Here is a 12,313-nt window from a genome sequence, read left to right as displayed (position 1 = left end):
GAAGGAAGGAAGGAAGGAAGGAAGGAAGGAAGGAAGGAAGGAAGGAAAGAAGGAAGGAAGGAAGGAAAGAAACAACACCTAAACTCATTCCTCCCCCAAATTTTCCTCTCTCTATAGAGGATACCATCTTCCTTCTAATCATCCAACTTCACAACCTCAGAGTCATTCTCAGCTCCTCACTCTTCCTTCATCCAAGTAATGAATCAGTTCATAAAATGTGTCAATTCTAGGCCCATAGATCTCTGGAATCTGCCCTCCTCTCTGTAGTCATAGAATCATGACCATCATTTTAATCACCTCCTTCTTAGATCTCTACAATAACCTCACTGGTCCCTCTTCCTCAAATGTCTCCTCTCTCCAATCCACATTCCATGTGGTTGCCAAAGTAATATTTGTAAAGTACAGCACTGACCATGTTGCTTCCCTGCTTAATCAACTCCTGTGGCACCTATGACCTCTGGGATAAAATACCAAGTCCTCTGTCTGGCAAGTAAAACCCTCCACAACTGGCTCCAACCTACCTTCCAGGCTCAGTATGCATCACTTCCCTTCACGCACTTCTCTGTCCACCAAGGTGGCCTTCCTGCTGCTCCTCACACACAACCCTTCTTATCCTGCCTCATGTCTTTCTTCAGGATATCTCTGCATATGTGAAACTGCCTTCCTTGGCCTTTTAGAATAACTAGTCTTCAAAGCTCAGCCTCAAACATAGCCTTCTACACAGGCCTTTCCCAGTTCCCTCAGATACTCATGCCCCAGTTGTGGGGTGTGTGTGTACCTTTCTATATATACAGGTTGTCTCCTCTGGGGAAAATAAGCTTCTTAAAAGTACTTCTATCCTGCTCCCTTGGCACTTAGTTAAATGTTTGTTTGTTGATTGATTTATTGATTGAACCAGCATTATTTCCCCCCTACTTATCCCCACCTCCTCTTCACCTCTCCCTGACCGGATTCTGCCTTACAAATTATAACCTACTTGCCAAGTCAGTATTACTGCAGACACTCTTTACACTGGGCAGCAGGAATGATAATTTAGTCAGCCTTGGAGATACATCTTACCTTTAGGGAACAGAAGCATTGCCAGTTTCTTATCTTTAAAGAACAGTTTTTATTGCAGCTTTGAGCTACAAATTCTCCAGAAGAGAAGAAAAATAAAGACCCAGTAGTGCTTGTTCTTTCTTCCTTCCCCTCTCTCTCTGTCTCTGTCTCTCTTTCTCACTCTCTCCCTCCCTCCTTCCCTCCCTCTCCCTCTCTCCTGAATACTTATCAGGATTATGAATAGGATTATGAATAGTCTCATCAGGATAATTTATAATTGCTCTAATACAAGAAGAAAGACTTGCCTGTTGATCTACCATTTAAAATGAAAGATTTTATTAAGACTCAAGTGTTCCTTACTTGGCCCTCCAATATCTTTCATACAGAAATATTCTGCCTTGCACATAGTAGGCACAAAATGAATGGGCATGTACTTAAATTATGCCTCACTGAATAGGACCATATATCAAAGCATTTTGAGAGCAGACTATGGCTTTAACTTTCTAACATTTGTAAATTCCTTATGAAAGGGGCCATGTCTTTTATTCATGTTACCTACCTACAAAGAAGGGAGTCCATTCATCCAACCAATCACCCCACCTCATCTAAACTGTCTACCTTAATGTCTTGGCAATATAGCCATTGAATTAATCAGATCAGAAGGTTTTGGACTTCCCATGGATATCTTAGGAGGGTCCCCAAAATGGCTGATGACAATATAAGCCAGAGCTGAGAACATACTAGACCCTCTAAGAAAGACAGCTTCAGACTCTAGAAGGAGTCTGTGGAGAAAAAAAAATCCATTGTGCCAAAGGAGAGCTTGGTAAGGACCCCAGGAAGGGGAGCAAAGGACATTCAGGAACCGGAAGCTGTGAGTTGTCATATGTCCTACTTTCTCTTGCATCATGTAGTTATGGGAGAGTATGGGGGGGGGGGTAGGATAGGGAGGGAGTGGTATTTGTATTACTTGCTTAGTAAATGCCCCTTTCTAAAAAGTTCATTACGCCACCTGGCATTTGATATCAACTGATAATCAATGGAGGAGAGCATACTGAGCTTCCGTATAAGAAAACAATCCCCCAACCTTCAGGTTACCTTTAGAACTCCAGGGGAGAAGTAACCAATCACCCTGTGGGGATTTTGCTAGACAGTGCATCAAGCTTTGGGAGAGCAGTCCCAAAGTCTGTGTTATACAATGGAATGGGGAGCACCACTAGATGCTATCATTAATAAAATGACTGATATACTATGGACAAGTAAACATCATCACAAATTTATTTTCAGTGCTCCCATAATACCTGTGGGTTTGGAAGTGGAGAAGAAGCTCTGTTACTGAGATCCAGTCTCTGCTGCTTATTAGCTGGGCAACCTTGGGGGAATCACTTTCTTTGAAATTCATTTTACTCACCTGTAAAATGAGGTGGTTAGACTAGATGACCCCTAATGTACTTTCTTGCTCTAAATTTATGGCCTTCATAATTTGTTATTTTGTCTAATGTCATTTTGTTTTTCTCATGTTAATGACCTTTTCTCATCAACTCTCTTTGAGGACATGAATTATGTCTGGCAACTTTTAGAAGCCCTTACAACAGAATCTTGTTTGTAGGAATTATTCACTAAGTATTTGTGTATTTGATTTGTATGTAATTAACAAAAACATTCACAAGGAAGAATCAACTACTTAGGTCAATGATTGGATCGGGATCTCCATTTCTTCTCCTTTCCAATGAAGAAGTTGGATCAAATGATCTTGGAGGTCCCTTCCAGCTCTGTGATGAAGCTGTAAATGGGCACACGCATGCATCTACACACACACACACACACACACACACACACACACACACACACACACCTCACCACCTCCTATAGCATCCCCTCACTCAGAGACAGTCTCCCCTAACCAACAAGCCAAAGAGAGGGTTGATTTAGAAGTAGAGATGAAACTAAAACTTTAATCTCACTCACTCATCCCATGAATATTTTCATTGATAACTGACCCTTGTGTTGGCTGGTATGCAACATTATTTTTGGCTAATTAGTGTTGTTTCTTTCCAGTGGCTGCTTCATTAATAAGTCTCTAAGGAATCAACAAAAGGATTGAAACCATGCGGAAAACGGCTTAGCCCTTTCCTTGCCCACCCTGTTATTCTAATGGCTCCAGTCTATGGATGATAAGCTGTATTTCTCTGGTCCAAGGAAAAGTATCTTGAATATAGATCACATTTTCAGGGTAGCCAAGAAAGAAAATTGTAAATAGATCATGGGATAAATAGTGGGTCAATTTATAACTATCAGATGCAAAGCTTTCCCCATATGTTAGCTTGATTACATTAAAAAAGTATATATTTATATATTGAGGTTTGTTGTAATAAAAGAGTGGTCCAAAAGGCTTTCTTTTGTACCACTAATTATTTCAAAGTATTTGGCCTCTAAGAATGAGGAGAGTGAGTGATATCCATTCCTGTATTAATAATTTTGTCTGCATTCAAGTAGCATATTCTATGCTGCAACTTGCCAACAGAATTTAACCTATCACGATTCCAAACCCCATTTTTCAAAAGCAAGAATATCAATTGAGTGAGGAAAAGATAACAAGAGGAATGAAGCTGAAGCCACAGCAGGAAGGATTAAGTTAGTAGGAAGGATTTCTGATCATTTATGGCTGAAAAATGTTAGTGAATGTTATCTTATCTGGGTGGTTTCAGTGTGGTCCTACCTTGAGGCAGGGGGATGTGCTAGAAGACTCTTTGAAGTCCCTTCTAGGTCTGTGACTGTGATTGGTGTCAGTGTGGTTAGAGGATTTGGACTCTGGGCCACCTCAACCACTTACAAGTTGGGCACTCTAGGCAAGGCATTGGCTTCCCCATTGGTAGAGTGGGGCGGTAATACTTGGGATACTTATCTCACCTTCAGGCTTGTAAACCTTACAGTGTCATTGAAATAAGAGTCACCTGCATTATTATACTTGGCTTTGAAAATTCCATTGCAAGGATCTCTCATATGTTCACTAAATCACATGTGAGTATGCAAAAATCTAGTTGAAAGCGTGTGATGTATATAAAACACGGATATTCCTCAAGGGCAGGAACTATGTTTTTACTGGGCTTGTGTATCTTCCTGTCCCTACAATACTCCTGGGCACATTAAATGGTGGTGGTGGTGGTGATAATGGCTAACATTCACATAGCCTTACTATGTGCTAAGTAAGTACTTTACAACTGTCATTTCCTTTGGTCCTCACAACAATCCTGAGAGATAGATGCTATAATTATCTTCAATTTACAGATGAGGAAAATGAGGCAAACTGAGGTAAAGTGATTTGCCCAAAGTCATACAGCTAGTAAATGTCTATGGTCAAATTTGAACTCAGGTCCTTCATGACTCTAGGCCGGATTCTAACCACTGTACCACCTACATGCCCTTGAATATAATTGTTATTAATTTAATTAATAATATTAATTCATATTATTAATAACACTAGCTAGCATTTCTATAGCACTCTAGGGTTTGCATGTTCACTTCTTATTAATGCATGAGCAATTGGTTGACAGGGCCAGGAGCTAAGAGATTATTCATGTGAATCCCTTGGCCTGGAATGCACGGCTCTTCATCTCTCCCAACAGGCCTCCCAACTCCCCCGTCAAGGATCTGCTCAAAAAGATCCGTTTGCTCCCACATATCAATACAATCTCTTCTTCCTCTGAAGTTATCTTTATGGTGGCTCTTACTATACTTTTACTATAATTATTTATATACTTAGTTCTATTCCTATGTCAGGGACTCATATAGTACAGGGTCTATGGTAGTTAGCTGGTATGGTTCACAGAGCACTGAACATGCAGTCAGGATAACCTGACTTCAGATCCTGTCTCCTACCCTTACCAGCTGGGGGAACCTGGGGGAGTCCCTTAATCTCTCTGTGACTCAGTTTCCTCATGTGTAAATGAAGATACCAATAGCACCTGCCTCCCAGCTTTGTTATGAAGTCACGAATGCTAAGCTCTCTGAAAACTATGAAGGCCTATGTAACTGTTATATATCACTATCATTCGTCAGCACTTCCACTCCCCCCCCCTCACACACATGCCCGTAAGCCCTACCACAGTGCTGATCTACTGCATGGATTGACTGTGCCCTTTAATGGCAGAAGCACACGGACTGAAGGGTCCATTCTCCGGCAGGCATCCGCAGACGGCTCAATAGGACTGCTTCTCACTGTTGCCAGCTTTGCCCAGGCCCTCCTCATCTCATACCTAGCCCACTGATCCCCGGCTATCCCATGGGAACACAGAAAGAGTCCTGGGCTTGGAGTCAGAACAAGATCTGAGCTCGATGCCCACCTCTGACATAGGCTGTGTGACTCCAGGCAAATCATTTCATATTTCTGAGTTTCAGTTTCCCAACTGTGAAATGGAGATAATAAAACCTCCCAGGGCTGCTGAAGGGATCAAATTAAATAAAATGTGTAAAAGTCTACATCGCCTTGGAGTGTTATGTAAACGTAACCATCATTTAAAATATACACATATGTGTGTATAATATTTCATATTTTAACATGTGTGTATGTGAATGTTTCTCCAATGCTTCATCTTGACAGGTTAGTTACCCTGGTCTTCAAAGGTGATGCCAGCAGAGCACAAAACCTCAGAGGACCTCTCAGGGTAGGTGGGACATTAAGTACAGAGTCAATGAGGGATGGCCTGTGTCCATAAGTGCTAGCCCAGCCAAGTCAGGTCGTTGCTAGGTTGGCCTCACAGAGAAGAATATTTTGGCCACAAAAGACCATCTACTTAGGCAGCTCAGTGATACTGAGAATGCTGGGCTTGGAACCCGAAGGACCTGAGTTTTAATCCTGCCACAGACACTTACTGGTTGTATGACCCAGGACAAGCCATTAAATAGCTCTGTGCATCGGTTTCCTCATCTGTAAAATGGGAATAATGATAATAATACCTACCTCACAGGGTTGTTGTGAGGATTAAATATGTTAATACATGAAAAATATTCTGCAAACAAAGCAACTATGTGAATGACGGTTATGAGAGTCGAGAGGTGGGCACTGTAGGTTTCTGAGCAAGGGAAGGTTGGTCTATGAGTGGTATGGAGGATGAATTGAAGAGAGTAAGAAGGTGTTCCTTAGTGATCCGAGAAGTTTGACTAACTCCTCGTAGCCCAATATTAAGGCATCACTGAGTCTTTGAAGCAAGAAGAGGGGGTCACATTTGAAATAGGGTCTTCCTGACTCTAGGCCTGAAGCTCCATCCAGTGTACTGCTTAGCTGCCCCTCAATATTATTATTATTAGTAGCAGTCATAGATAATTTTAATAATAATGAGATAATTTACCAATCTAAGTCATAGAACTACATGGAATTTACCAAGTAAATGCTATATGCAATCCTCTACAAACAAAAGGACTTCCTTGCCAGGTGAATTTCAAAATGCTCTAGTGGAGTCAAGAGAGAATGTCATTTAGATAGAAAATTAGTCTATTCAGCACATCTGAGCTCCATGGGATCAGTGCTGCAGGACTCCGGCTTCCAAATGAAATGACCGATACAAGTAATTGGTTGTAACGCAGTTGAAGCTGAGTGTCATGAAATTATAACGGCCAAGCTTGGCCCAGAGAAGAGACATGACGATGCTCTTCTCCTGATTCCTTTGCAAGGGCTGAGGCGGGGGGGAGGTTTGGAACATAATGTCAGTCTTTCCTGATATGGTTGGTTTTGATGAATTTCTCCCTCTTTTTGTATCCTTTGTTATTAAGGAGTGATTGTGTTTGGTGGAGGTTGAGGGGGACATGGAGAAATACTATAAGTGATATGAAGATAAAAGAGAAAATCCATTAAAAATAAAGATATAAAGGTAAAATAATAGTAACCGGTTACATACTGTTTGAATGCTGACGGAGAGTGGTGAAATATCCCAGAATACAGTTAACTGTATCATCCCCAGGAAGCTGTGGGCCAGAAGAATGTCCCAGAACCAGAGTCAGTAACCTATTGGGGGCCATAGTATTGTGCCAGGCACAGTGTTGAGAGCTGGGAAGGCAAAGAGAGGTCCCTGCTCCCAAGGACCTCACTGTCTAATGAGGGAGACATCTACAAGCAACTATATAGACAGGAGAAAATAGAGAAAAACATCAGAAGGACAGCATTGGCATCAAGGGGGGGATCAGGAAAGGCTTCCTATATGGGAAGGACCTGGAGGAAGCCAGAGGAGCCAGAAATGGCAGATGGGAGGCATGAAGTGGGGAGATGGCGTCATTTGATGTACATAAAACATGGGCCACTTTTCAACTCTACTGTAGAATGGTCAAACGCCACAGGGTTTCCTGGACCCCTACAAAGATTCAGATGAGTCATGCGGGGGACTGGGTCATGAGCTGGATCCACTGAAGATTCACTTTGGAAACATACTAGGGATTACGATCCCACATGCCTAAGGGGTCTTCAAGTGAGAGACCAGTCTAGACTCAGGGGACCCCTCACATGTAAGCCAGGTCCCTTGCCCATTAAACAGAGCATATTTATTGCAATATTCAATGCCACGGGAAAGAGAGACATTCTATTCCTGTGCATCCTGGGATATATATATAGTTTTGACCTAATTAGAATCACACAGTTTTCATAGAATCTTAGAGTTACGAGACATATCTATGGCCATCCAGGCCAACCCAAATCTGAACACAAATCTCCTCTACAACAAGCCCAACAAGTGGTCCCCTTGTTGTACCCAATACAAGAACAAGACCCAAGTAGCAATTTAGAAGTGAACCCTTTATTGGTGCCATGTCTGCTCGGGGCCCTACCCCAAATCCAACATTGAGGGTTGCCTGAAAAGCCTCAGCTTTTAAAGGCAACCCATGGCCAAGGGTTGCAGAGACTAAAATCAGTGATTGGTCAGTATACATTTTGAAACCCTAGGTGGAGCTAAACCTGGCAATTTGCTTACTTTTGTGAAGGACAGCTGGTTGGGGGAGGGACCCAGAATGGGGCCAGGTACAACACCCTAACCTTGCCTTGAAGACCTCCTAGGACAGGGGGAATCCACTGCCTCCAGAAGTAGCCTGCTGCCCTTTTGTATAGCTCTAAATAGGGAAAGTTTTCCCTGAAATACAGCTTGGATATGTCCCTACAACTTCTAACAATTAGTTGCTCCTGGTTCTTCCCTATGGTGCTGTAATGGAAATGCAAATTTAAAGATCTTCCCTGCCCCTAGGCTAAAGTGCACCTGGAGACTGGGGTGGGAGGCTTGTTTTTCAGTTGATACTTCTTGATTGGCCAGTGAGTCAATAAGGTTGTTACATTCTCTGAGCCAGGAGAAGGCTATATAAGCCCTGATGTGTAGCTTTGTTTTGGGACTCACTTTGAGAAGTATTCTGCGATTTGATCTGAATTCTGGGAAGCCGTTGTTGAGAGTCCCCCAGCTTTGAAAAACCCAGAATGTGGAAACCCAGATGTTGACTGGGTATGGATGTAATGGTTGGACAGTTTGGAAATCTGTCTACTTGATGTTTCTGTCTTGATAATTATGCCTGTATACTTTGAGGTTCAGGGTGCTGACCTTTTCTCCTGAACAAGGTAAACGATATATGTCTGACTGATTAAAGTAAGCTTGTTAACCCATTTTGAGTTGCTTTCCTTTAACAAAGCAGATCCAAGAACCTGTGGTGGTGGCAAACCCTGAGGACGCTTGGGGTGCTTGCTGCTACAGGTGCCAAGCAGGAAAAGTCAAGTCCTTCATATGAGGATTCTACAAATACTTAACAACAGTGACATGTCCTTCCTAAGTTTACCAACGATCCCCAAGTACTTTGGCCAATCAGCATATGGAATAAACTCTAGACCCTTCTTCATCCTCTGAAAGTGCTCCAGAGTGTCAATGTCCTTCCCCAAAGATGGCACCCAAAAGAGAGCACAACTCCACTGCTAATGTCTGACAGGGTCAAAGACAAGAAGACTCTCACCCTCATGGTCTTCAACATCTTGCCCCTCACCACAGCCCAAGACTGCATGTTTCATATCATACTATAGCTTCATATGGAACATATGGGATGCCATAACCCCCTTTCTTTGTCAGATTTTAGACCTTGAAGGAACTTGAACAATACTGTGCAAATGCTGCAAGTCTTTTTCTTCCAGAAATAACCATGACACTGTTACAGGAACGAAGATTAAAAATTAGCTCTTTGTGGTAAAGGATGGAGATGAGCCACATGACCCCTGAGTCTGAGCCTTTTGACCCCTTGGTTTTCATATGAAATCTCCCATCCCCACCCTCCATCTGATTGAAACCTTCTGCTCTGTACCTGAAATGTCACAGTAGATTGTTTGCTGATAGACCCTGGCTTCTCGAGGGTAAAATGTCACACTGATTTGAGTTGTTGAATTGGGCCAAACATCTCCTTCCTGAAAAAAAGAAAAAAAAATCACTGCACAATCAAAGGAAGACCCAACTTTGAAATGTGCTCCATACTGTAATCCCTTGAAGTACGAGAAGGGAATTTTTTAAATAAAGAAAAGGAGGCACGATTTTACCCAGATGAAATACAGTCTGACATATCACAGAGAGTACTATGAAATAGAGTAATCATCTGTAATTGGCTGCCTCAAGTGGTGGCACAAATTAGAAACATAAGTAATTTCAAAAGGGCTTAAATAAGTTCAGGAAACCAAGATGTTTGGGACACATTCCTAAACCTGGAGATTAATGCCAAGGATCCATTGTTCTTTGCTGCAGCACATTCCTTCTTTCCCTTGGTGCTACTGTTTGTCCTTCATTTTTGGAAGGGGACCAAAGACATCAGGAGGATGATGTCTTGACTTGCAAGTGAATTGGATTTAAGTGAGGCAAGACTAGGAAAAGTCATCAGTTCTACTCTCTCCTCCAAAGTCATCTGTGTCCAGTAGCAAGATATAGGTCAGGAGACTGGAGATGACCCCAGATTTAGAGAGAGACCTTGGCTAAGGTCTTTCCCAGGTCTCAGCTTGTTTGAGGCAACACCCATTCAGTGATTTAAGGCTAGGTAAGAAAGGAGGCAAAAGATTGTTTACTCTACAACAACAAAAAGAAAGGGGGGGAGGGGAAGAAACTAGGAAGGGAAGACCCACAGGGTTTCTGGTCAGAAAAGAAATTGCCATTTACATTCACTCTGGGCCTTTGAAACCCTAAGGAAGACTAAGTGAACCTTGGGCTGGGACCTATTATAGGTCAATCAGTGAGAGCCAGAGTGATTTGTGTTTAGGGCGTGGTCAAACAGCTCCACTTGAATCCCTTGGTTTTCCAGACCTCGATTTCAAGAAATATAAATGAAACTACATAGGGCAAAAGAGTTGTCTCAATTTTTTTAAATGAAAGAATATATAAGTAGGGAAGAGAAAAAAAACAAAACAATATTGGTCTGGCTGGACCATGTTGCTGATCCTGTATGGTAAGCCTTCTGTTCCTGTAGCCAATTAAGAGGATTAAAGGAGAAGTCCAAGTGTGAACTGGTCTAGCAATTAAAATTTGGTGGGGATGAGATCTGAACCCCTAAAAGGAAAAAAAACATGTCTTTGGTATCTGGATCCCCAAAAAAGAAAAGTCCTGGAATTTCCCATGTGTCCCAGGTCCCTTAGGGCAATCAGGGCCAGATGCAGGCAATGAAAAAACAGTTAATTAACTGGCAAGGGCTGATTGGGAAGGGACCTATGACATGGGGAAAGTCCAAGGCTTTTCCTTTTTATGGTCCAGGTCCCAAAGACATGGTCTTTTCCTTTTAGGGGTTCAGATCTCATCCCCATCAAATTCATATTCTGATATGATTCTAATTTACATCAAAATTAATAATTTAGGAATATTGGAATCTCTTCCTTTAGGTATCCTAAATTCATATCAGTCAGTCAGTCAACAGACATTTATTAAGTATCTATTATTTTATAGGAATCATGTTACACTGGGGATACAAGATGAGGCAGAAGACAGTCCCTGCCCTCAAGAAGCTCATAGTCTAATGGGGGAGAAAACAAGCAAACAAATATGTACAAACAAGCCATGTACAGGATAAATAGGAAATCATTAAGAAAGGGAGAGCACTGAAATTAAGAGGTGCTCAGAAAGGCTTCTGGAGGAGGTAGTATTTTGGTTGGGACTTAAAGGAAGTAGAATAAGTAGGGAGAGTCTTCAAGGCATGGAGGACAGCCAGAGAAAATTCCTAGAGACAAAAAAAAAGAGTGTCTTGTTCGTGAAACATCCAGGAAGCCAGGGTTATTGGATCAAAGGGTCCATGTGGGGGAGTAAGGAGTAAGAAGACAAGAAAAATAGGAAGGGGCTGGGTTATGAAAGGCTTTGAATGCCAAAGCATTTTGTGTTGGAGTCTTGATGTGATTTGGAGTCCCTGGAATTTACTGAGTTGGTGGTTGGGGTGAGGTGACAAAGTGGGACCTGAATTCTAGGAAGAACACTTTGGTGACTGAATGGAGGATGGATAGGAACGAGTGAGACTTGAGGAAGACAGACCCTTCCCCCCCTCCCAGAAGCCCTAGCAATAATCTAGGTGTGAAGTGATGAGGGTCTGTACGAGGGTGGGGATAGTGTCAGAGGAGAGAAGGGGGCACATTTAAGAGATGTTGCAAGGTGAAGTCAATGGGACTTGGCAACAGACTGGATCTTGGGGGTGGTCATAGGGGTAGTGAGAGACAGTGAGGAGTTCAGGACGCCTCCTATGTTGTGAGTCTGGGGGACTGGAAGGATGGTGTTTGCCCTCAACAGTAATAGAACAATTAGGCTTAAGGGGAAACGTGTTCAGTTTTGGACGTATTGAGTTTAAGACGTCTCTTGGGCACCACAAGTGAGATGTCTGAAAGGCAGCTGGAGATGAGATAGGTAGACTGTTAACACAGAGATGTTAAATAAATCCATGGGAGTCATAAGATCACTAAGGGAAGAAGGACAGAGGGAGAAGGAAGAAGGTCCAGGAAAGAGACACCTCTGGTTAAGCAGATAGTAGGCACTTAGGACCTTTTTATTGACTGATTGAAAAGGGGTCTGATAGGCAGGAGAACCAGGTTAGAGTGGTGCCCTGAGAGTTGAGAAAGAAAAGTGTAAAAGAGGAGAAAATGGTCAGCGGGGTAAGAAGCTGCAGAGAGGTCAAGGAGAATGAGGACTGAGAAAAGGCCACTGGGTCTGACAATTAAGACACCACTGGTAACTTTGGAGAGAGCAGTTCTGGTGGAATGATAAGGTCAGAAGCCAGATTGTAAGGGTTAAGAAGGCAGAGAAAGGAGAGAAAGTGG

At 42.5% G+C, this 12,313-nt stretch overlaps 1 protein-coding gene across 1 annotated transcript in view; it reads right to left on the bottom strand.

Annotated features, from left to right (window-relative positions):
• The window catches only part of HYDIN (HYDIN axonemal central pair apparatus protein), a 421,862-nt gene that overhangs the window by 277,495 nt on the left and 132,054 nt on the right, over nt 1–12,313 (bottom strand). The window contains exon 8 of the mRNA XM_069087496.1: nt 9,349–9,448. Coding sequence (XP_068943597.1) covers nt 9,349–9,448 — 100 coding nt within the window. The remainder of the gene's footprint in view (nt 1–9,348; nt 9,449–12,313) is intronic.

This window comes from Petaurus breviceps, unplaced genomic scaffold, assembly GCF_028583685.1.
Source record: "Petaurus breviceps papuanus isolate PSGF00001 unplaced genomic scaffold, PetGlider_PUasm1.0 182, whole genome shotgun sequence".
In the NCBI taxonomy this organism is placed as follows: Eukaryota; Metazoa; Chordata; class Mammalia; order Diprotodontia; family Petauridae; genus Petaurus; species Petaurus breviceps.
Note: the sequence above shows the minus strand (reverse complement) of the source record. Positions and strands in the feature narration are given on the sequence as shown.